This window comes from Ixodes scapularis, unplaced genomic scaffold (assembly GCF_016920785.2).
Source record: "Ixodes scapularis isolate PalLabHiFi unplaced genomic scaffold, ASM1692078v2 PGA_scaffold2__306_contigs__length_199485367, whole genome shotgun sequence".
NCBI lineage: Eukaryota > Metazoa > Arthropoda > Arachnida > Ixodida > Ixodidae > Ixodes > Ixodes scapularis.
In genome coordinates, this window is record NW_024609857.1 from 42,929,834 (window position 1) to 42,953,164 (window position 23,331).

At 46.3% G+C, this 23,331-nt stretch overlaps 1 protein-coding gene across 1 annotated transcript in view; it reads right to left on the reverse strand.

Moving 5' to 3' along the window:
• Window positions 1-629: 629 nt before the first annotated feature.
• LOC8023829 (aminopeptidase N-like) overlaps window positions 630-23,331 on the reverse strand; it is a 42,247-nt gene continuing 19,545 nt past the window's right edge. Inside the window, exons 12-22 of the mRNA XM_042291354.1 lie at window positions 20,256-20,472; window positions 16,607-16,701; window positions 16,183-16,313; window positions 12,260-12,315; window positions 7,710-7,857; window positions 4,928-5,007; window positions 4,756-4,869; window positions 4,435-4,611; window positions 2,950-3,102; window positions 1,663-1,741; window positions 630-1,036 (exon numbers count right to left, since the gene is read on the reverse strand). Coding sequence (XP_042147288.1) covers window positions 857-1,036; window positions 1,663-1,741; window positions 2,950-3,102; window positions 4,435-4,611; window positions 4,756-4,869; window positions 4,928-5,007; window positions 7,710-7,857; window positions 12,260-12,315; window positions 16,183-16,313; window positions 16,607-16,701; window positions 20,256-20,472 — 1,430 coding nt within the window. The 3' untranslated portion in view covers window positions 630-856. The remainder of the gene's footprint in view (window positions 1,037-1,662; window positions 1,742-2,949; window positions 3,103-4,434; window positions 4,612-4,755; window positions 4,870-4,927; window positions 5,008-7,709; window positions 7,858-12,259; window positions 12,316-16,182; window positions 16,314-16,606; window positions 16,702-20,255; window positions 20,473-23,331) is intronic.

Here is a 23,331-nt window from a genome sequence, read left to right on the forward strand (position 1 = left end):
AATCCCTCCTCTGTGGGTACTATAGTTATAGTTATACATGACCCCTACGCAGAGGTGTCAGAAGGGAACTCTCCCACATCCGATAAGCGATCTAAATTCACGGGAAGATAGTTAAAACGTCACCGACTTACGAAAAATTCAAACATTCAATTTAATTTTGCGGATGGCATATCTTATCAACCTGCAGGACGCGAGCAAAGCGAACCAAACCGTCGTCTTCGCAGGAACCCATCTTTCCTCTTAAACTCAAATGCCGCATATGCCGGCTTCGTGGGCACTTCTTTTTTTTCCGTAAAAGCACCGCTAAATACGTGCAGCTCCGCAATTTTGTTTTTTTAAAAACAATATCGCAATAAAGAAAAAAAAACAATATCGCGTGAGCGTTGACCGGCGGACCGATCAGCGTCGTGTCACGGAGTGCTGCGGCGTCACCAGCGAGAGTGATTGCCACTCTATGCGCACCAACACGTCGTATAGACAAGGTAGCATTAGTGCTGAATTCTCCTGCGTCCCTAAAGAACTCCGCCATGGCACTGGACGCGACAGCTGCATCAGCATTTCGGCCGAAATTCCTCTTATCATTAATTGAACAGGAATCGCAGAGGAATGCTGACATGGCACTCGTGCCTACTCTGTACACCGTAAAATAGGCTTCTGAAGTAACGAAGGAAAATTGAGCGCTAAGGCTTTCTTATCTAGAAGGTGGCGTGCGCGCCACTCGTTCACTCTCCCCGACAACTCCGCAGCGCTCCGTGATTCGGCGCTGATCGCCCGAGCGGACGGCGTTTCCGTGCTTAAGACTGTAAAAAAAAAAAAAAAAATATTGCGAAGCTGTACGTTGTTGTTGTCAGGTAACTCAGGCGCCGGGTGCGGCGCCGTCCACGAGTCGTCCGTCGATCCACTTCTCGATGGTCCGGCCGTTCTTGGCGACCCAATTCATGTTGGTCCGCGCCAGTTCCAGGGCGCTCTGGAAGGTTGGCGCAAGCTTTCTGGCGTTCTTCTTGGTCTTCACTTTTTCCGCGTAGAAGTGCTCCATCTGGGCGAGACCAAAGACCCGAGACAGTAATTGTGTTGTGTCAATGTTTAGTCGGCGGAAATTCCATCCCCCCCCCCCTTTCCCCTTTCTGTGAGCATCGGGTGCCTCTGCTTTAAACGAAAAATTTGGTCGGTGCGGTACCACTTCTATCTGGGGGGTCTTTAATGTGCGTCGCGCACTATTGATACCCGACCGCACGGGGTCGGTACGATTCTCATCCAGACTAAAACGGTCAGGGTGGGTTTCGAGCCCAGAATAGGCCAGAATCCCCGGGTTCTGCAGCACCAGCTTTCAATCCACGTGCTCAGAACCACGCTGTGTTAATAACACGCTCGGCCAAGAATCCTTCATTTACGTATATTTTCTTGGATACTATATCGTCTTCTAAGCTTCTAAGCTGAAACATCGCCTGCAACACGCTAAAACCTCTAAGATTTTTTTTTTTTAGTAATGAAAAACTAAATTAAAAGCAAAATGTTTGTTTAGGCATATAGAGTATAAATAAATAAAGCACGCTATAGAGATACGCTCGGGAGAAGACAAAAAAAAAAAAGAGAGAGAAAAGGCAGGTAATGTTTTTTGTATTGATCTGTGAAGCGTTTGGTTCAAAAAATAATTGGGCTTACCCTGTTCAGGCTGTCGGAACTACGAATGGACTGCAGCGTGTACCAGACCGTGTCCCTCAAAGATGGACCTTGACCGTACCTGGTACAAGCGGGCAAAAGGAGATTAACTTCACTAGAACGCGCCATATCCCCAGATAGGCCATGACATGAGGCACATAGGTCAGACCCTGTCGTTTATTACGGAAATATTTCCTCCTTGAAAGTGTGTAGATACAAAGTATAACACGAGAAGCTTAAAAAGCTTTGGTTTGTTTCACCCGAAACACACACACACACACACACACAAAAAGCAACAATAATTTTTTTGTTTGTTTTTTGGCACAAAGTGAGATACGTGAAAGGGGTAAGACTGAAAATGCACGCTAAATTTAATTTAGAAAAAGTGGAAATGAGAACCTTCCGGTTCAGTTACATTGAAATGACACGAACTCATAACGGACGCTTCATAGAGTCCATATATTACACTCCTGCAAACAATTAAACACATACATAAAAAAATGTTCGTAGTAGTTTGAAGATAACGTAATAAGGCAGGCTATCTGTTAACGGAAAACAACAAAAACAAAAGTAAAACAGCTGGTTAAAGTTAAGCATGAGACGGCATTATGCTTGACCCCTCTATAGTTTCCGTCTTGGGTTTTAGAAATGTTTCCTATTTGTTTTGTCTTTTTCTTTTTTTGCAACATATCGCCACAAAATATATTTACCCCCCTGTACCAGGGCTCAGACAATCGATAAAAACGTAACGAATATGCAATGTAAAACCGTAAACTATCATTGACTCCCTCTAAATACAACATCCCCGTTTCTCTTCGACCCGACCCCTCTCCCTCCAACTCCCCTTTCCTTCGAAACAAAGCATCCTTGCCCCTAAATTTGTTAAATCAAGCTTTAGGTTCATTGTCTCCGATCAAAACGTACATACAGATTCCGTCTTGAACTATCCCGCGTTTACAAAAGTCCAATCAGAGGTTCTGGCACCCTTCAACTTGCCGAGCCATTTAAATATATATATATATTTTTCTTTTGTCTGAAATTTGTATCGTGATAGTCCCGGATAGGATTAGAACGGCAGGGAGGTCCATTTAGTGGCACAGGCTCGGACGCACGCTTCTTACCTTCGACAATGCTCAGGCGTCTCCTGAGCCACGAGTGTGCACACGCGGTCAAAGCACGGTGGAGGGCAACGAGCGCGCGTAGGAAGCCGGTTATTTAAAAGAGACGTCCTGTGTTTCTTAAGACGTCGGTAACTATTGCGACACACCGAGCATACCAGGAGATTCTCACTTTGCAAGGAGAGACTTCCAGTTGTCCACGAGAAAGCCCAGTGCCAACTCGGTTCCTTGGCGGCTGAAGGTGGCGCTTTCGAAGAAGAAGCTCGCCGAGTCACTCAGGTGCTTGTTAATTGTCGACACGTTCCGCACCGTGAACGACAAGAGGCTCCGCGCATAGAACGATACAAAAATTAAATGCAAGACCATCGACAATGTTCACGTCGCGCTGAGTGGAGAAGCTTGACCCCCAAAATATTTCTGCACTCTCGCGATTCCATAACTAAAAACAAAAACAAAAAAACACAAAAAAGAACGGTCAGTATTGATGTTTTTGCCTGGAAATCGTCTTTGACAGGTATATGTGTACCGCTTTCTAAGCAGTGGTGACTTGATTGCCACCTGATGACGTCATAACAGTGTCATGATGTCGGCGGTCGCGATCCTAGCGGTGTTACAGCAGTGGTGGTGCATGTGGCAGACGCCTCTGCAGGTTGCTCTCCCACTTGACAGTCAACGGAAGCTTCGGCATACAGAAATGGGACGCCGCGACGACAGCGACTCCCACACGCCAGGATCGCGATATCTGACAGCGTGACGCTCCGGTTTTTGTGACGTCATTTGGTGCTCCTTCGTGACCACTTTCGATTCACGAGAAGAATAGGACGCTAAACACGTCGGTCGGAGACGCACTCTAGGCATCGTAGCTTCCAAGCAGATACACCAGAGAGTTTTAGGGAATCGTTGTTGCACGTCCGATACGGTACAATGAGCCCTCCGGTACAAACTGCGCATGCGCTGCCACAGAAGACTCCCATATGCGCAGTTTGACTTCGCGTGGTGTCTGGCCGCGCTTTAAGTTCAAAGTGCAAGGAGAAGACGAAAGCGTCGATTATCTGCAAGAGTCTGCCGTCGTTGCCCCGCATCACCGCCCGCTACCTCCCTCGCCGTGCAGGCAATCAGTCTACGCAGGAGGTGTTCGCCATTAAATTCCGAACGCCCTCCATGGTTCCAGTTGCTCCCTCTCTTAAATCTAGCACCTATGGGGAGGACATCCGACCGCCGCGCCATTGGCGGCTAGTTGAGAACTAAACCCATCTGAAAAACAATTACATAAAATATATGGCCCTACTAAAGCGTAACCGCCAGGGAATTTCAATAAACGTTCATTCCATCCACACCAACATTCTTTTTTCCTGCTTCTGGCGCACCGATTGACTGAAATAGCCGAACACTGTGTGAGCGATCGACTGGGGACGGTGTTCATTCAGCGAAGCACCAACCGAACGGGATCCCCAGCCAAGCGCATGACGAGGTACTTGTGTCAAATCTCTGCCCCGCGCTCGATCGTGGAAAGATGACATCAAGATTCCAATTTACAGGCCTTGTGTTGGCTAAACACCGAAGACTGGAAAAACAAGCTGGACAAAGCGCCGCCTGTTTGTTCGACCTCCCCGCCAATATGCAGTTTCGGAGCATTTAGCTGTGGTCGTGGAGATACCTCTGCAAGTTCTTGGCGTCCTTGGAGCATCCGAGGGCGCTGATGATCACGTGTCCCTGTTCGGCCGTGTCAGCGTCGCCCAAGTGGTCCAGAAGAAAGCGCCAGTCCGTATTGTCTCCCATTCGGATTGCATGACAGAGCACTACCATAGTGATGGTTAGGTCCTGAGACAAAAATCTGAGAAGAAAGTAATTAGGAGAGACGAGGGGAGTACATGATGGTTACACTCTAATCTAAATGCATTTTGGACCTCGCTGTTTTTTTAATGAGGGCACTAGTTGACTATGTAGTTTGCTTCCTCTCCCATAAAATGGAACTTACGTTTTGAGACTTATCGAGTTGTTCATGAAGGCTCTAAACGTTTTGACACAGTGATTGACGCAAGGTCTGTAGTTGAACTGGCACGACCAGAAGACCACGTCCTTCCGAAGCAACCTGCGAGTAGTGTCAGCTTAGACATCCCTCATCGGAGGGTCCCCGGCGGCGAGTCTACTTCTGCAGTGTATCTTCGCCCGGTTTTCCAGTCCACGTTAACCTGTCGTAGTGCCATCTCAGTTGTCGACTCATGTAAACCTACCACAGAGACGAAGACCAGAACTTTAATGAACGTTATAATGTCGGCGAATATATGCTCTCAAAAGTTCTGCCCTGAAATTCACTAAAAAAGAACAACACTTCTTTTTAAAAAAGAAAAAAAAAAGAATATTAATAAAAAAAAGCTTAAATTGGAAATATTTTTTATTCTTTAATTTAACCATTAACGAAAATATTTACCCAATATTTACGTCGTTAGACGCAATTTAGGCGGGGTTACCCCTGCTCTAGGCCCCGCCCATAACGAAATGTACTTAGCCAGCTAAGCACCGTTTCTCGGCTCGTATTGGTTGGAGAGATGATTTACGTGTGAAATTTTCGTTGTAAAATTGTTTCTCCGTGCCGTAAAAGTATTTTTATGTTTGAGAAACAAATAATCTACAGCGTGTCAAAATGAATCGAAACTAATTTAAACTCACCGCATAAATCGGTTTCTTAGCTTATCGCGCTGGGATTTACTACAGAGGTGCCTGAAGTTGGTAGAAGCTTTTGCTAAAATTGAGGAAAGATTGGCTTACCTGAGTAAACCAATGAAATTAAAAAAGGACTATGTTTTTCTATACTTTGCATGTACAATATAAACATTATGGGTCACTGTGGCGCTTATTCGGGCCAAATGAAGTGAAAAATAGGTTAGCCAATCTTATTTCCTTTCTATTTCATACATTTTTCTATCGTAGCAGATGCCAGAATAGCCCACAACGATTTTCTGGTGATTTTGAGACAAGAGGCCTAATGAAAATTTTTCCATGGAGAAAACCAGTTTTTATTATCTTTATTTTGACTCTGGAGCTTTCATATATACCTACTCTCAATTAATGAACGTACCAGCTGCGAGCACCTCTGTAGTAAATCCCTTCGCAATAAATAAAGAAACCGATTAATGCGGTCAGTTTAAAGTGCGTTCAATCATTTGGACCACGCTGTATAGATAGCCATTAATGTATTCAGAAACATCCGAGATTGCCTCTTCCGCTTCGATTTTCAACGATAACAAATATGACTGGCGGCGCAGTCATGTTTCACTAAGCCGGCAGTGCGTGTAAAAATTGGCGAGCTCTACGAGCTACCCCTGTTGAGCTCGTCAATTTTTATGAGTGCGAGTCGTTTAAAGTTCACCGATGTGGTTAGAGGAAAATCTCCTCAACCGATCCAGTTTGCAGCAAAGAGCTGGTGCAAATACGCGCATTCGGAAGCGCTGTGCAAGTGCTTGTTTTCGCATAGCGGGACTGGCCGAAGCCCAGCCTCCCACGTCAACACGTTGCTCGATATGACTTGATTTGTTCGTTTGCGCGTGTTGATGCTGAATAAAGATACTGGTTCCCATAAAAAAGGCTCCGCTGCTCGGTGAATGTTGAAACTGTGGTGATTGCAACCCTGGTTTTAATACCGAGAAGATACCTACACTGATAAGAATTTGCGAGCTATTTGGCTCACAATTCGGCTCGCATCAAGTTTGTCCGGGTATGTTCCGGCCCTTTGGCTTCGAAAGGCAATTAGCTCTTAAGTTTTGCAGTGCACTTTGCCTACGAAGGCCAATATCTTTAGGTCGTGTTTTAATTGTCCGCCATGACGCTCAACGACTTCAATCGCGATTTCCGTAAGGAAAAAAGAATCAAGAACAGAAAAAATTGAAAGGACTGCATATTTATTTTGTTGATATTTTAGTCCTTTTGGTCACTTTTTACCGCACATCGACAGACGGTGACATGTGCTTGTACTGGACCGTGGCTCGTGCATGATGGAACGCTAGAACGCCGTTTTTGTGGTCGCGTCTTTCTTGCGTTGCAGACGACGATAGATGGTAGTGGAATAGCAGACGACGCCGGAGGCTGCCACGCGTCCGCTGGCACGACTAGAAGGTAGTGTCAAACCCCAGAAGACGCACAGGACGCATACAAGACGTCGCGGCAGGGAGACACATAGGCTTGCGAGCGTGTTCGGTCGTGCAGCCAAGCCACTCCAGTGGGAATGGGCGGGCGGCCACTGATCTCCTTGTCGGAGCCTAGATCGGGCCGTAGCCTCCACCTTAATCTCGTTTGCCTAAATTACGAAGAAATACGTGTCCCATCAATACCCTTTTCCTTTCAGTTAGCCCTAAAGTTGCCGTGGCGCCAGAAACGGCGGTGCTGCAATCGCAACTACCACAGCATTTGCTTGTGTGACCATGTCTTTGCCGCAATAGTAGAGGAAATCGACGATTTACATTGAGAAAGTAATTCTACAAGCATGATTTCATAATCTATAACCAAGAAAGAATCGGTACCAAGTATCCATTTGTTTACTAGGAGCCTTGCTACCCGCTAAGAAACATTTTGAGGCATAAACCAAGGTCCCAGGGGCAATGAAGCGTACGCTGAAGTTTTTTTTTCCTCACCCTCCCCTGCTAATAAAATAGAGAGATGGGCTAATTGTTACATTATTCTTTAAACAGCATGTGCCGCAAAACGTTCAAAAAGAGAAGAAAACAACACGAAGCGGTACGTCTATTAGAAAACCTTTTTAAAATTTTACAATTTACGAAAGTGGCCGAAAGTTCCCTTTTTCGTCATTTGAGCCTCTAGCCTATCAGACACGATATCCTCACTTTCGTCACTTCCAAATTCTTTTTTTTTTAGGAGAAGCGAAGCATTTGGAACATAGCCCCCCTGACGTCGCTGCCACCGGCGAAGGAAACCCACCTGCCACTTGCCGTAGAAGTCCGTGGAACGCAGTTTCCCGTCCAGTTCCTCGAGGCTGTTCATGAACGACTTGAGAGGAGAGTAGCTCTCTTCGTGGCCAATGTATTCCAGGATGCCCATGGTTGTGTGGTAGCTCAAGTCGCCCGTCCTGCGAACGACAGAAATTGTCCACACCAAGCGGGCGAACGAGCGAGGTAGCTAATAGGGGTCCACCGTATAGGAGCCACTAGATAAGCTACACCTAGAGCAGAACCGTGTATGCAGAGAGTTTGGTCAATGGGAGGCTCAGGCAGAGCCAGGGCGTGCACTAGACGCAGAAAATGGGCTTGACATGCTCTCTTGGCCAACCAGAAGCCTTAAAGAATCCCCAAGCGGTGTTAGCGAAAAACTGCTTTAATTAAAGGTATAGGTTGGTAAACATCTCGATAATAAAGAGCGGAAAATAAGCTTGGTAAGGAGTAAAGGAACAAACACGACAGGACGGCGCTGATCGTGTTTGTTCCTTTACTCTTGTCCAGGTTTCTTTGCCGCTGTTTATTCCCAAGATGTTTACCTCAAACCAACTAGCCCACCACGTCACATATGTTGGTACGTGGTCTCCTAAGTGCGTAAGAGCGAAGAGTAATAACCCTTTACGGTTGAAAATAGGGTGCACATGATGTTTTGATCATGATTATGCAGAAAGATCGGAAACGAATGCGCCTCTCAACTCTGTTTTGCTCGGACAGACTGTGACCACTCGGACGGCAAATTCGCGGCTCTCGGCTCTTGGCGTACTGTTATGTCGATCGTTTCGCTAGTCACACTCTTCCACCATGATCTTGGATAACCATGATTGAAACATCACGTGCACCATATTTTCAGTCACCGAGACTTACTCCGACGCACTTATCAAGTTTGTTTCTCGCGACCACATCCAGGGTATTATTTCCGGCTTCTGGTTGGCCACATTCGAATTTGTGAAGACGCCCTGGTACACGCTCTGGCCATTGGCGCCTCCTCATTTGTCTCCTATACTTCCTAACGAATGGCCAAACTTTCTACATAAACGACTCTGACCTAGAGTATCGTCCCTTCATTCCAGGATTTTTCTCGCATGGCACCGCCATTTTGATGGTTAGTGTAGAGCGGGCATAACAGACGCTTTTCAAAAACGTCCAGGCCATCTTGGGCACGTACACTGAGCACTTAATGGACACGAGGGCCGCATCAGCGCTTGTCACCCGGGTGAAAAATGCTGAGTCATTGGGCTGTGGACGCATGCGCAGGGTCTGATATACCGCACAGCAGAGAAACAGCGCATACTGAGAAGGCGTTCCACAGCCCAGCAGACAAAGATGGCAGCGAGCAGAATGATTTTCAGCGTCAAGATGGCTGACGCGGGGTTGCTCTCCGATGCTTAGCTCATTTGGCGACTCTAGTGTCTATTTCATTTAGTTATATTTAGGGAGATACAATAGCATAGTCAATAGATTAATAAATATTTGTTTACTGTTGGCAAAAGCAAAATGGTCGGAACATAAAAAAATGTTTTATTTGAGTGAGTGCAACAAGGTGGCCGGACCTGGTCCTCGGTAGCAGCCGGATGCTCACCTAAAGGGTCCCCGATTTGCCTAAATATTTGTTAAACGCACAAACACCTTTGTATATCTTATACATCTTAATCCGGGACCACAAATATCTTTGTGGTCCCCGATTTGCCCAAATATTTGCTAAACGCACAAACAAACATCGCTGATATAGACCCCTATATTGGGCCAAAATATTTTTTTTTCGCGAAGTTATTGGCTTTACAATTTTGGACCTCACCGTGTCTTTTAAAGTGAAAGCCTTTACTGGCAACGATAAAAAAAGTGACGTAAGACGAAGGCAGGGTTTCACACTTTGGATTGTACAGGCTTTGTTCCCAACTAATTACACACAGTTTCAGGGTGTTAAATTATTGCTATGGAAGCTCGCTCCAACACCTGCTCAGCATCACGAAGCAAATGTTCGGCATAGTTTATTTTTAAACTGGGCGCTCGACCGCCGCACTCAGCGTTTTCTTTTTTTTCTGTGTGTGTCTGTTGTGGAAGTTTGAGCGACAGTTTTTTTAGTGCGCTGTAACATCGACCAGCATGGACAACCAACTTGCACAATCTGAAGATTTAACAATTCATGGGGGTCAACGCAAAACTTAAAAAAAAAATGCAAAAAAAAACGCTCTCCTATGTTATTGCACAAGGCCTCAGATGCAGAACCAATTTGGGTTTATTAACATACTAACAAAATATTAAAAAATTGCGTTTTATTGTGACTACCCCTTCCGTTTGACCCCTTCGGGGGCCAAACGGCCCCTGAAGGGGTCAAGGGGTCCGCGACGGCCAAAAGCTTGGGAACTGCAGCGGGTCAAAAGTCGAATGGTGGAGCTAGAAATAGTTTTTGGAGAAAGTGGCTGCCCTCACAAAAAAGTGTAATTCGCTTATGTGGAAAGTCTGCTGAAAAAAGTCAACACAGATATTAAATGTCAGCAACTTTCCATCATACTTTCTGCAGATTGTATTTAGCTTTTGACTTGACTTCCAGGAGCTGTTTGGCCGAAAGTTCAGTAGAAAGGCAGTAGACTTCTTGGCGCCTAGGTGTCAAATTTTTTGTTGACACTCCACTCAAAAGCTAAACCTCTAGCATAAGGCAACCTTGTGACTCGAAGGCGATTCATTGGCACCAGACCATTTGCAGTCTCTGTGTCGCCAGAGCCTACAGCTTTTCTTGTGACTACCTTGCGACTTTCGAGGCTGGGGCCTCGAAAGTCGCAAGGTAGTCACAAAAAAACGCGATTTTTTTATATTTTGTTAGTATGTTACTAAATCAGCACATGTTAGTAAATGTGTGGAATTTGAAGGCACAACCACATATATCCCACACCTACACACTAGAAACGAACACAAACGTAAACACAATGTAGCAGTGAACACCTGAATCACACTCCCATCGACTGCTCCAGAGCCTTATATAGCCTACATATTAAAGGTAATCATTTGGCCGGTGACCACCTTAGCAGTTATTAAGGTTCCAAGTCTTTAATGTTCTCCTCGAGAGTCTGTCAAAGGGAAAACACTGTTTCGAAGTTCGTGGGCAATATCTCTTACTAAAACGCATTGGTACAACTTATAATAATTCGGCGCAGTCGCTAAAACAACATGCACAAAACGGCTCCTATAAGAATTATTATCGCTTTCCTACATAGCACGACTCAGGACGAAGCGACTCAAGGCAGTTTTCCCCTTTCGAATCGTTTTTTTTCAATTTTCTTTAATAGTTGACTATTTAATGTGGTCATTAAAGTCCCTATAGTCATAACGTCATAACGGCAGGGCATGCCTTTCGAATGCCTGGCCTCCAGGATGCATCCCATGCCTTCCGTCGTGCTTTGACTGCACGCGCGCGCTCGAGGTGCATGAACGCCGAAGCGTTGTCAAGGCTAGTAGGCTCGCGCTGGAAGCGGAACAACTGAAGTTGCTACCCGTTCTCACCTTGTCAGAGACTACTGAGAAACATAGCGACTTTTGGCACCTAGTCGGGATGTACTATGTTCAACAAAAAGTTAACAGAAAGTCTGTAGTTTTTCTATTGGCATTGGCTACTGAGAGTCAACTGAAAATTTTCAACACAAAGTAAACAGAACGTCTGCAGTCATTCTGATGACACTGTCAACAGAAAGTCAGCAGAAAAAAATCAACATAAAGTTAATAGAAAGTCAACAGCTTTTTTTTTTACTCAGGCTGAAGAAAGTCATCAGAAAAGTTTAGCAGAAATTCAACAAACTTTCTGTTGACCATGCCAACAGAAAGTCAGCAAAAAAAAGTCAACATAAGGTTAATAGAAAGTCAACAGCCTTTCTTTTGACTCAGGCTGACGAAAATCATCAGAAAAGCTTCAACACAAAGTCAACAAACTTTCTGTTGACGTGGTTAACAGAAAGTCAAAGTCAAAAGAAAGTAATCAGAGTCAACAAGAACTCAATAAGTTTTCAATAAAAAGTCAAAAATCATTTTTATAGGGGTGGGGTCGCCAAGATGTCCATGACTCGGGACTTCCAACAGCTCTGTAACGTCCCTCCCCCTGGCTGGGCCAATGCGAGAGCCTGCCTGAAAGTTTATAAGGAATTCTAGAGCTACATCTATATCTGATATGAAATGTCGCTACTTGATGCAGAAGAGAACATGCTGTATGTCCCAAGGCCATTGAGCTAAGATTATACTTCCAATTGCTTTGAACTGACCTGATTTCAAAGCCTCGTATAACGAACCCTGCCTAAAGTATTTTTCTCTTCAAATATATTAATTCACCAAGAAATATTTTTTATAGGTATCAAAGTCTTGCGAACTGTCAATGTTCGAAACACTTATCATTGGTGTGAAACATGACAGGGGGTTCGAGTAGCAGCAATGGCTTAGAGACGTTCCTGCTACTTTCTGACAAAGCAAACTCTTCGGAAATGCACCATGGGGTGCGTTCAACTTTGTAACAAAGTGCGAAACTAAGGACGCCGGTCTTTTGACTCTACCTACAGTGCCAGATCGGAGGCGTCTTGAACCAGTTGGGCTCGATTAAGGACGGGAATCACCTGTAAGATAAGCCGGTTGGTTCATTTGTCAGTCGGCTCGCAAGTGGTGACCGCGAGTCGTATCTCATAAGGGTGCATTCACACTACGGAGATTTCTTCCACAGCCAGGAGAAAACGTCATCGTGCTTCGAAGTCAGTCAATGCTACAACCCCGAGAGCGCAAGATCGCAGCTTTAAAAGTTGTTCTACAGAACGAGCGGTAGCGCTAGAAAAGCCGTCTCAAAGCCAGGAGCGTGGGCTAGCTCGCACTTGCAGCTATACTCCGTTTCAAGATAACTTGGCGAACTGTGGAGGCCCCGAGACACAATAAGAGCGTCGCTGCGAATCACGTGACTCGACGTCACGGGAGCATTTCTGTCACTACGCCAAATGCTAGGCCTAGAGCCATTAAGTAATCTATGTTTCGGAGTAACGGCACTTACCCATCTTGAGGCTTAAAATCATGGATGCTAGTTTTCTGATGATTTATCTGAAATCACAATAAAACACTGTTCCGTCCTCCACAAATGTTTAGAGAGTTTGTGACAGAGCGAGGCAATACTTACATGAGCTTCCTAACGCCGAGCCTAATGCTGAAGAAGTCACAATTTTGAATCATGACGAAGGACAGTTGCGTCTGCTCCGCACTAGGTACCAAGATGGCAGCGCCCGCAACAATACCGGGAATAGAGTGCCGATACTCTATAGCGTGGCTCATTTAGTGGCTCTGGCTAAGCCCGGAGGAACCGGCTGTCGCTTGCTAGCCAAGAGTCGTCTGCTCCGGAACCAATCAACATCGTATGAACGTCGACCGTAGCAACATTTACGTCCGCTAGAATAGCGAGCCTTTAGGGAACAGTTTATGAGACAACCATAGGCTCAATTTAGCCGGCGATCTGTGACGGGTGCTAATGCTATGGCACAGTGCGATGTTTTGAGCGGAAGTGGCCAATTCCACGGCTGCGATCGCCGGCGATCGCCAACGACCAGAGCGCTACAAGGAGAAAACAATATCTAAAGCGGATATGAATGTGGCGTCACTTTTTTGTTTAAATATAATTGAAATTTATAAATCATATCTTTTCGTTATAGACAAAATCGCGCGAGTTCTATTGCCGGTAAAAGAAAAAGAAGCCCAGAACTACTTTTTGTCACGGACGGCGCTGTTGCTGAGGCGGTAAAGAGGTCCTCCTGGCCTCGCAAATGGACCGTTATCACGTGCCTTGCTCCGGCGCTCTTATTGGGTCGTGAAGGCCGCACCCTACACCGGTCGCCAAGTTATCGTGAAACGGAGTATACCAACCGTGATGTGGCGCACTTCACCATAAAGCGCGATGAAGTTTGCTCCGCTACGTGGAAAGAGTCTCCGTCGTGCGAATACACAATCAGTCTAGGCTAGGAGATTATGGCACATATTTCTTTTAGGTCAGTGTCGTTTTCCGTGCATATTTTTGCTGTGTAGGTATGGTGCCTGGACGGCGCCTCCGACTGGTGTCTCTACCAAGTCTTACAAACTGCAGGTCCCTCCGTTTCCGCCTAATGACGTCATAGAAGTGCGAAGCTGTCGACGGCCGCAATACTGGCGGTGTCAGAGTAGCGCTAGTGCATGTGGCAGACGCCTATTCTGCGGCAGGTCGCCCTCCAGCTTGAGAGTACACGGAAGCTTCGGCAGCCAGGAGTCGAGACTCTCCTATACGGCTCTGGGCACTCTGCGACCACAGCGACACTCGCAATCGCTGACGCTTTTTGCGGGGACTTCTAGCATTAGCCGCCAGGATCGCGGCATCCGACAACACGACACGCCGGCTTGTGTGACGTCATTCGCTCCCACTTCGTGACCCCTTTTAATATGTGGGTGTGATAGGACTGTAAACAGACCGGTCAGAGACGCCTTCCAGGCAGCGTAGTGTAGGCGCCTAAACGTCTCGTGCCTTTTCATCCCAGGTCCTCATACACACGCGGTACCAAGGGCGATAAAACTCAAATTGGAAGTCACAACGACGGATGAACGTCGATAAGCTTTAAATATGCCAAACGACTATGGGTGTGAGGGCACTTTCTCGAGTAGAAGTATTAAACAAAAAAGACGCTCTTTCGAGAACGTACAATATATGGATGAGCTACTCAAAATCCAATTCAATATACTCGAAAACAAAGTTCTGACAAAAAAAAAACCTAATTGTAATATATATATATATACATATATACAGTAAAACCTCGTTATAACAAAATAGGATATAACAAACTAATGGTTGTAATGAAATAATTACGACCGCTCCTTCAACTTTTTTTATAACGGGGTTTTACTGTATATATATATATATATATATATTATTTACATTTTCACTGCGGAAACGAGCAAGTGTGGCGTAGCTTGGTCATTTGTTTAGTCAATTTCATTTTAATACCTATCTTTTTTTCCAATTTTCCAATTTTACAGTATAGACGTTTGCAAGTACTGCCTTTGGGCGCCGCCATCTTGCTGCCGGGGAGCAATGCCGAGGCGTACCCACGGTTACCAGACTGGCGCCCAAACAAAGCGATTTCTATCCGCGGTGGCCAGACTAGCTTTCAAAGCGCGGCAGCTTGCAAACTTCTATAGTATATGGATCAAGAAGCTGTTTACAACCGAACCCGCGTTTACCCGCACCAGGCGTTGTCACTGCACATGCGCACAGACCGGATCCGCGTGAAGCGAAGCGTCTGCGCATGCGTCGTGCTGACAGCAGCGCCACCGCAGCGGCGTAAAGTCAGAGCCGTGGATCGGTGTATGCGGGTGGAAACCGAGGGAGGGGAGGGGTCGAGAGCGGGCGGGAACGTCAGAACACCGAGCTCTGACTGGGACGGTTAGTCGGTGGAGGCGAAGTTTGCTGTTTTTGACTTTGTACTCAATCTTGGAACGTGTTCAAACGCCGAACGCCGGCGTCCGGCATTCGCGTTCGAACTTTGGCTAAAAACAAAAGCACCTAGCTTTTTTTTTTTTTTTTTTTTTTTGTCTACCCGCTAATTATTGCTGTTAGAGCTCGGTGTTCTGACGTCCCTGTACGTTCTGGTCTCCTCTTTTTCTTCAGTTCCTACCCGAACGACCTGACGGAAGAGGGCGGCATGTCAGGCTATAATAATCAGGAAAACCTCAACCAACTAGCAATGCTTACTGAGGATATGTGGATTAGTTCGTTCTTTGTATACCTAAACGTGCGGTAACTTCGAGAAACAAGTCAGACCCACGTTTATTCATTACACCTGTTGTACTAACGAGAGGAGTTTAGTCGACATTGGACTAAAGTGTACTGCGTTTCGTGTGAGTCTCGGTGAACTGCAATCTATGCATTTCCAATTTGAGATAGTAAAATCTCGCGTTACTTATTTGTATTTTCTTTTTTTGCCAGTAACATGCAGATGATGTGTAGAACAGCGACTTCAGCGAGTGACATTAAAAAATTCCACTGAAGTTACTATTCTACCTACACCCTCGGCATCATGTATAGTGCTCTCCAATCCGTTTAAAACATCAATTTTTTTATTCTTTTTAAATTTTACATTTAATTATTTTAGCCAATGAAAAGCATGATTGGCATTATACTTTAACATTGTGCATTCCAAAAGCCAGAGGAGTGGACAACTGCTTCTTGTCATCAAGACTAGGGGTCGTCGGGGCATGCAACCGGTCTTTCTTTTTATTTGCTGAACTAATTAAAGAAAGAACAACAAGTGTTGTTTTGCGTGCACCGAGGTGCAGCACAGGTGCGGGAGCCTCTGCAAATGTTTTGAGGTACAATTCTACTTGGTTACTTACATCGATGTCCAGGGTTATAATTAATGCGATAAACAAGTAATGTCATCCAGCGAATTCCCGTGATTAAGGCGTGACGAGGACACTGAACTCACGCTTAAATTGGCAAACAGCTGTTGCCGCAAGAGCTCCCAGTTGACTGGATCGTAGTTGACCCTGTAATATCCGGCGTACTGGAGATTCAAAATAATCCACTGCGTCTTGTCCGGAAGGTGGTTCAAAATTCCTGGAAACGAAAGATGAAGAATTGAAACCTTCGGGAACGAAAGCGGCAGTTGTATGTTGTTCCCGCGAACATCTGACTCGATTCAAAGTTTGGTTTGGTCTCGTTCCTATAAATATTAAATATTTAAGAAATGCATATACGAGAACGTCAATACAGACGTCGTAGCGTTGCGCCGGCTCGAAAATGCAGTGTTTTTGTTGTTACTATGAATTCAAAGACGCGGTGGTTGACAAAGTTCTGAGGTCACGCGCTTTAACGAGTAATCCAGCAAGGGCGCAGCGCGCGTTGCGCACCTTCTTTTGCTTTCATCCACATGACGGGATGAGTTTTGCTGAAATCGCGAGCCACGCTGTCCGTGTACGTGATGGGGATGTGCCAGAGCCTCTCCCTGCAATGGAGCATTAGGGAGGGAGCGCTGGTCAAAAAAACACTCGCGCACCTACTTTTTCATCGAGTACTCGGCGGGCCAACTGTGAACCCTGTCCAGCGACTGGCCAAGTACAGAAAGCTTTTCGACTTTTAAAACTCAATCTGCGCATTTTGCAGGCACAATGAACGAGCGAAATTTCGTTCTGATTGTTCCTTAGCAGACCGCGTTTTTGAACCAAACTCCCTATTGAACCTCTTTCTTCCCTAGATCCGTGTTTAAGTTCCTAGTTATTAATTATATGGGCGCCCTGAAGGAATGTAAATACAATTGTTTGTTTTTTATACTCAAAGAAATTATGTCGTGACACGCAACTTAAAAAAGAAAAGAGATTGCAAACGACCACACAAGGTGTTCGCTGCGATTGACAGCGGTATACTCTGTTTCACCTTGTGTTGTACCGCAGAAAAGGCTACGAGCGCGAGCTCCTTGCTCTAGGGCACATCTCGGCGGCACACGCTCTCGTGCACCAAGGGCAGCTGCCAAAGCTACGAGCTCGCGCTTCTAGCCTTCGCTGCGGTACAACATAAGGATTGTGGAAAGGCATGCTGAAGGAGAATTGCCTTCGGTTCGTGTGCTTTACAGTGTTTGCAGTGGGTTCTTTGCGTTCTGTGGTGGTGATGTAGCGGACGTGTGTGAGGAGATGTGCGCTTTGGTGGAAAGATTGTTCGAGAAGTTGCACGTTTTGGGGAAGGACACAGAGACGTGTTTTGTTTTTCCTGACATGCTCTTTCAGAACGGGAGCGTCCGTGACCGTGCCTGTGGTGGAAGTAGCGAAAGTATGTACGCAAGTATGTACGCGTATAGTTCGCGAGTATGCACGCGAGCTGTTCTGCAGAGGCGCGGAGCGCCTTATAGAACAGCTCGCGTACGTACTTTCGGCTGCGGCATTGGGGAGGCGACGGAGCATGTCTGCACAGCGTGACCACGTGCGTATTTCGTAACAGCGGCTGCGGGAAGGGTTGCGGAAGAAAGAGAGGGAGGGGGGAGAAGGGAGAGCGTCTTCTTTTGGGAACAGTAGCGGCCTACAGGGAGAAAAGTGTGTGTGTGTGTGGGGGGGGGGGGGGGGGAGGGGGGCGAGAGAGAGAGCCTTGTCGTGCAGGAGGAACGACAGGGAGGGGGATAGCGGTGCTTCTGCTATAGAGTGGTGTTTTGCGAACGCAAGACACCACTCTATAGCATGAGCTTTTTTTTATGTATTTATTTATTTTTTTGCCAGGAAGGGTTATTAACAGCTGCCGCTGTAAAACGCACTTAAAAGAAACCACAAGATACAGGCCTGTCTCTTCATGCCTGACGAAAATTAGGTGGGCATGGGTGAATCATTTTAGAGCGCAGCTCTAGCTCTTAGGGGCCCGTTTCCAGCCTGAGCGGCGTCGGCGTCGGCGTCGGCGTAAACGGGGGGGGGGGGGGGGGGGGGTCACGTGACCTTGGGTCACGTGACGCCCCCAGTACCCTTCCCTCCTCGTCCTCAAGAGCTGCGCTCCAATTCGGCGTTACAGGGATTTGTAAACGGCTTTCATTTTTTTTTTTTCCGCCCTCGGCTTTATTAAGAGCAGAAGTTGGAAACATAATTATTTGAACGCCTTTCGATCACGGAGCAGGGCAAACAAACTATACTCCGTGACCCTTCAGGGTGCACTAAAGAGGTTTCTGAGATCGTCTGTTCTTGGTGATGACTCATTCCTACAGAATCATAACATCCCAGATATCAAAAAATTATGTTTGTGCGACGTCTGTTTCCCCACTAAAATTGTGATTAAACTTCGTCAGCCAATCGCAAGCCGCCTTTCCGAGATAAGTGACTTGCGATCGGCTGACGCGCGCCCGTCTTCACGCCGTCGGGGCCCCCGCTGAATTCTGTGCTCCAGACCGGCGGAACAGTCTCCGCTCTGAACGGGGCGCGGCACGAACTTCGATCCCATTTTTAGTAGGGAAATAGACGTCGCACAAGCTTAACTTTTGGATTTTTAGGATGCTTGGAGCACGTAAAGTAAGTTATCACAAAGAATCGACGATCTCAGAAAGGTCTTTAGTGCACCTTTGAGCTGAGACTGGTAGCTCCGCCTTCAGCACGAGCTCGGGTGCTTCCGCAGTGCTTTGGTTGCGGGCGCCTGCGCGTTCACACCTGTGTTAGCAAGGGAAGAAAGCTCGCGCTGAAGGCGGCGCTTCTAGTCTCAGCTTAAAGGGGCACTGAAACATCAAAATAATATTTTTTTTATCCGAAACGATTGAAAACGATTGAAAACGAAAAAAACAATTTCCAAATGCCGAATTCGAAGTTCCCGCGCGATCCGCGCCGGTGCGTTGACACACTTCCTTTCACGACTCCGTCCTGTTGCCATCACGACCCAAAGCGAGGAGGAAAGGAGCAGCAGATGAGGAGGCCGGTGGACCAAAAAAAAGACGGTTTTGAGTGGTGTCGCCTGCCCAGGCAGCATGTTTTCCAAGGGAGGATACAAATCTAGGAGACGACATCACACCGGATTCCGATTTTTTTGGTATTTCAAAAAGAAGGGCCGCAGTGCGTTCGCAATTGCATTGAAAACTATTTTACGATCGCCGTTATTAAACTGTATAAAAATGTCGCCTACAAAGCTTCTTAATTTCATGATTTTTGACGTCACGAATCAAAAGAAGCGAGGAGGCGTGGAGCGGCAGAGGAAAGCGCCAAAAATAAAAAGGCGCGAGCGCGTGGGAAAATGTTCCCCTTTAAGGGTGAACGTGACGGAGTATTTATGTCCCGTTTATTGTGAATTCTTGGAGCACACTGGTCAAAATCGTAGTTCGTTTCACCTAAGTCCAAACGTCGCCGACGCTAAAGCTGATGGGACCAAAGAAACGTACTCTGGTACCACTCCGAGCACCCATATGCACGGCCGGTATTGGCAGGCCCAACCTTGTATATGTCTTTATTTCCCAGTTCGTCCGCCGGTCTGCGTCCTGCTCCTCGCTTTGCGCGTGATCCGTTTAGCCGGTGATAGAGAATGCACAAAAACGACGGGGACCATGACGACGTACTTTCAGCGCAGCATGGTTAGTTCTATCGAATCGTTAGGTTGGCATTGGTAGCAATTAGTTTGACTCGGAATATAGTTGATAGTTCTCAAAGAGGTATGGTGCACTTTTTTCATGCCAATGACCGATAGGCTGCAAATTACCGCTCCACTCGTCTTTCTTTCTTTTTCCTCGTAAAGTGGCGTGTTTTTTGTTTTGTTTTGTTTTTTCCCGATACAAATATGGTGATTATGCCAATAATCGCCATTGTACGCTGTTGTCTTTGTCTACTGGCTGGCTATGAAACGCCCTCTGACCGAGTGCAGAAGCTCTTCTCCTCTGAATACCGGACGTCACGCCGTGTCCGTGTACAGCCCAGTGACTCGGCATCTTTGCCTCGGTGGTAAATGCCGGAAAAGTGTATAAAAACAGCCGTCGGGGACGTGTTTGGGGGCAGAATAATCGAAAGACAATACGCTTAGACACGTTGTCCCAGGATTTGACCCGCCCAACGTTACGGGTCTGGTTTGATGCAGTGATGGCGCTGGGACAGAGAGGCCGTTCCGTCCAGGTAGTTTCGAACCGCGTGCACGATGGGGTAGCCTGACTGCCTCGTCCACGTGTCCATCACTTGCTTCACGTTCACGGGATCACTCTCCGACGCGTGCGCCTGGAGTGGGAAAACCACGGAGATAGACCAGAAGTACGCCGTTAAGGCTGGTTCAAATATTTGCGCTTGAAGAAAAAGATCGTTATTAGTTAACTTGTTTGTTTTTTTACATTACAATGGTAGCCCCGAAGCACTTCCGGGCTGCCTATGTTTTACGCATCAGTTCTTTCATGTTCTTTAAATAATGCTGACCACGTTATAGGGAGTATTCAAAGCGGCCATAGCTGTGTGCGCGACTACTGTGCGTATGCTGATGGCAAGCTTCCAGAGTTCTTTTGCAGCGTGCATTCCACACCATCAAGATTAACTGTGGTCTTACTAAGCTATTAATGTGAGCTCATTCTGAGCATGCGCTCTTAACATCGCCCTCATATGTGGCGTCCAGTGAATACCCCCTATAACGACCAACTCTCATAGATATCTAGTTGCGTAGATATGATCTCGCAAATACTGAACAAAGCCTTCAATCTATTTGTTTTAGCTTGAGTCGAGACGCAGCCGACTCTACGAGGTAATAGCAAGTTTTCGTAGACCCCACTCTCCCCTCCGCTAAGCCCTCCGTAACGAAAAAGCCGCTACTGCGCCTGCGCGCCGATGGCCTTGGCTGTAGAGTTCCGGGTATCCTAGCGGGTTGCGGAGAGCGTTGCGGGACGACGAGAGCGATCTACGAAAACTCCCTAATGAAGCCAATCGAGCAGCGTCAAAAGCGGAGTCGATAGGCCTTTTATGTTTATGACTAATTCAGCGACGATATTGAGCGTGGGCGAAATAGATTGAACCTACTTTAAACTGACCGCGTAAATCGATTTCTGAACTTATCGCGCTGGAATGTACTGCAAAGGTGCCTGAAGTTAGTGGAAGCTTTCGCTAAAATCGTGGAAAGATTGGCTCACCTAAGAAAACCAAAAAAGAATTTAAAAATCTATGCTTCCCTATACTTTGCATGTACACTAAAAAAATGTGTTAATGTGGCGCTTTTTGGGCCAAGTGAGGTAAAGAATATGTAAGCGAATTCTTTTTTATTTCCATTTCACAAGATTTTTAATCGTTATAAAAGCCAGAATAGCCGACAACTATTTTTTGATGATTTAGAGATAAAAGGTTTCGCGATAACTTTGCGATAGACAAGACCAGCTGTTATTTTCTTTTCTTTTTTTATCCAAAGACCTAATGTATTAATACTAACTCTTAATTAACGAATGCACCAGCTTCGAGCACCTCTGTAGTAAATCCCGGCGCGGTAAGTTAAGAAACCGATTTCAGCGGTCAGTTTAAAGTGCGTTCAATCCATTTCGACCACGCTGTAGAACACGCACGGAAACATTACACAGACCAATACGCGGTGCGCTTTTGGCGCTGTCAGATTGGTCCCATCAGCTCGTATATACCATCGGCTGCGTCTGGGCTTTAAGTGAAACGAAGTATACTGTTATGTGCGGTAAAGACTATTTGATAGGTTGCGTCAGTGTGCCAGTGTCTCTTTGCCGTTTGGGGCGGGTCGGGGTTCCACTAACCGTGACGTCTTTAGCAGGCCTTGTCTTCCGGGTGGTATTAGTGTCGCGCTCTTTGTAAGACGCTGCGAGACGTTCTAAAGGCGATGCTGGCGCGCTCTAGGCGGTGCTGCCTAGATCCACTATAGTGATGACGTTTGTGTGTGTGTGTGGGGGGGGGGGGGGGGGGCGTGGTGCGCCAGCTTTGTTTTGTAGGTGGTATTGGCCCACCTACCTTGCTATTGAGCCCTCATGGGCATCAGGGCCTGACACCAACTGCCCTAGCTTTCGTTGTTTGAACTGAATGAAGGAACGTCTAGTAGCTATCAGTGTGCTGAGTGCAGCGACTGTATATACGTGATAGTCCCACGAGGCTACAACCGAAGCGTGGATGTTTGCTTTTTTTTATAAAACAAAAGTCTTAAAAAAGCAACTGTATCTTGATCGGTACTAATATTAGAACGTCACACCAAAAATGAGGGAAGAATTTTCAAAGCTTGACAGCTCGTCGAGGCACTTAACGTTGAACCGTGACATAAAGAAAGCTTCAGAGATGCCATCTTCGAGCGTCTATCTGGCCACAGGCGCTCGAAGATGATATCGCAAAGCTCAGAGCACGACGGTGCACACTGGGGACTTTTAATTTTGATTAAACGAAGTTTAATACGCTCCACAACGAATGCGCCAAAATGTCATCGCGGAAATCAGTGTTCCGCTTATATTTCCTTCTTAAAAGCATCGAAGGTCGAAACTCGTGCCTCTACAACAATGATATAGCATACTAAACATACAAATTGACGGCTGTAACGTAACGTATTATGTATTTTTTCGTTTTTCTTTTTTCACACGCTTACTCTTTTAGTTTTTCGTAGGAATCCGCGCTCGATCTCAACGGCATTCATCCTCCACCTTCTGGTACAGTCCAATAGACGCTTTGCGGCAGATGTGCAGGGGCGCTGCCTTAATCAACTTTCAGCTTCTGCTTCCCTCCATTCCGTTCACTTCACTTCATTATTACTACAAGACGACAGGTTCTTGAGCTTTTTTCACTCAACCGTGTCCTTCTCCTCAGCATATGCCTTCGAGCATGCTCGTTAATGCCCCGCTTCAGTGGCTCGGCATCTCGGTAAGACAAGAACAGGTCTGAAATGCCGGCTGTAATCTGGCGCGTATATATGTAACGAGTCTATATTATTATAGCCTGAGTGGGCATGTGAACATAACTGTTATAGTGATACCACCTCAAAATCGAATAGAAGTATTCGGAAACATTGACTCTAGATGTTTCAATAAAAGCGTTAGCTTCGTTGAGTTGGTTTCCCCCGTTTAGAGAGAAACCTTGCGGCGAAGCGACGTCCTTGAGAGATGTCGCTTGTCCGGAGGGTTCGAGTGGAAGCAATCAATACGTTACCAGTGTGAGTTCTTCAAAAAGCT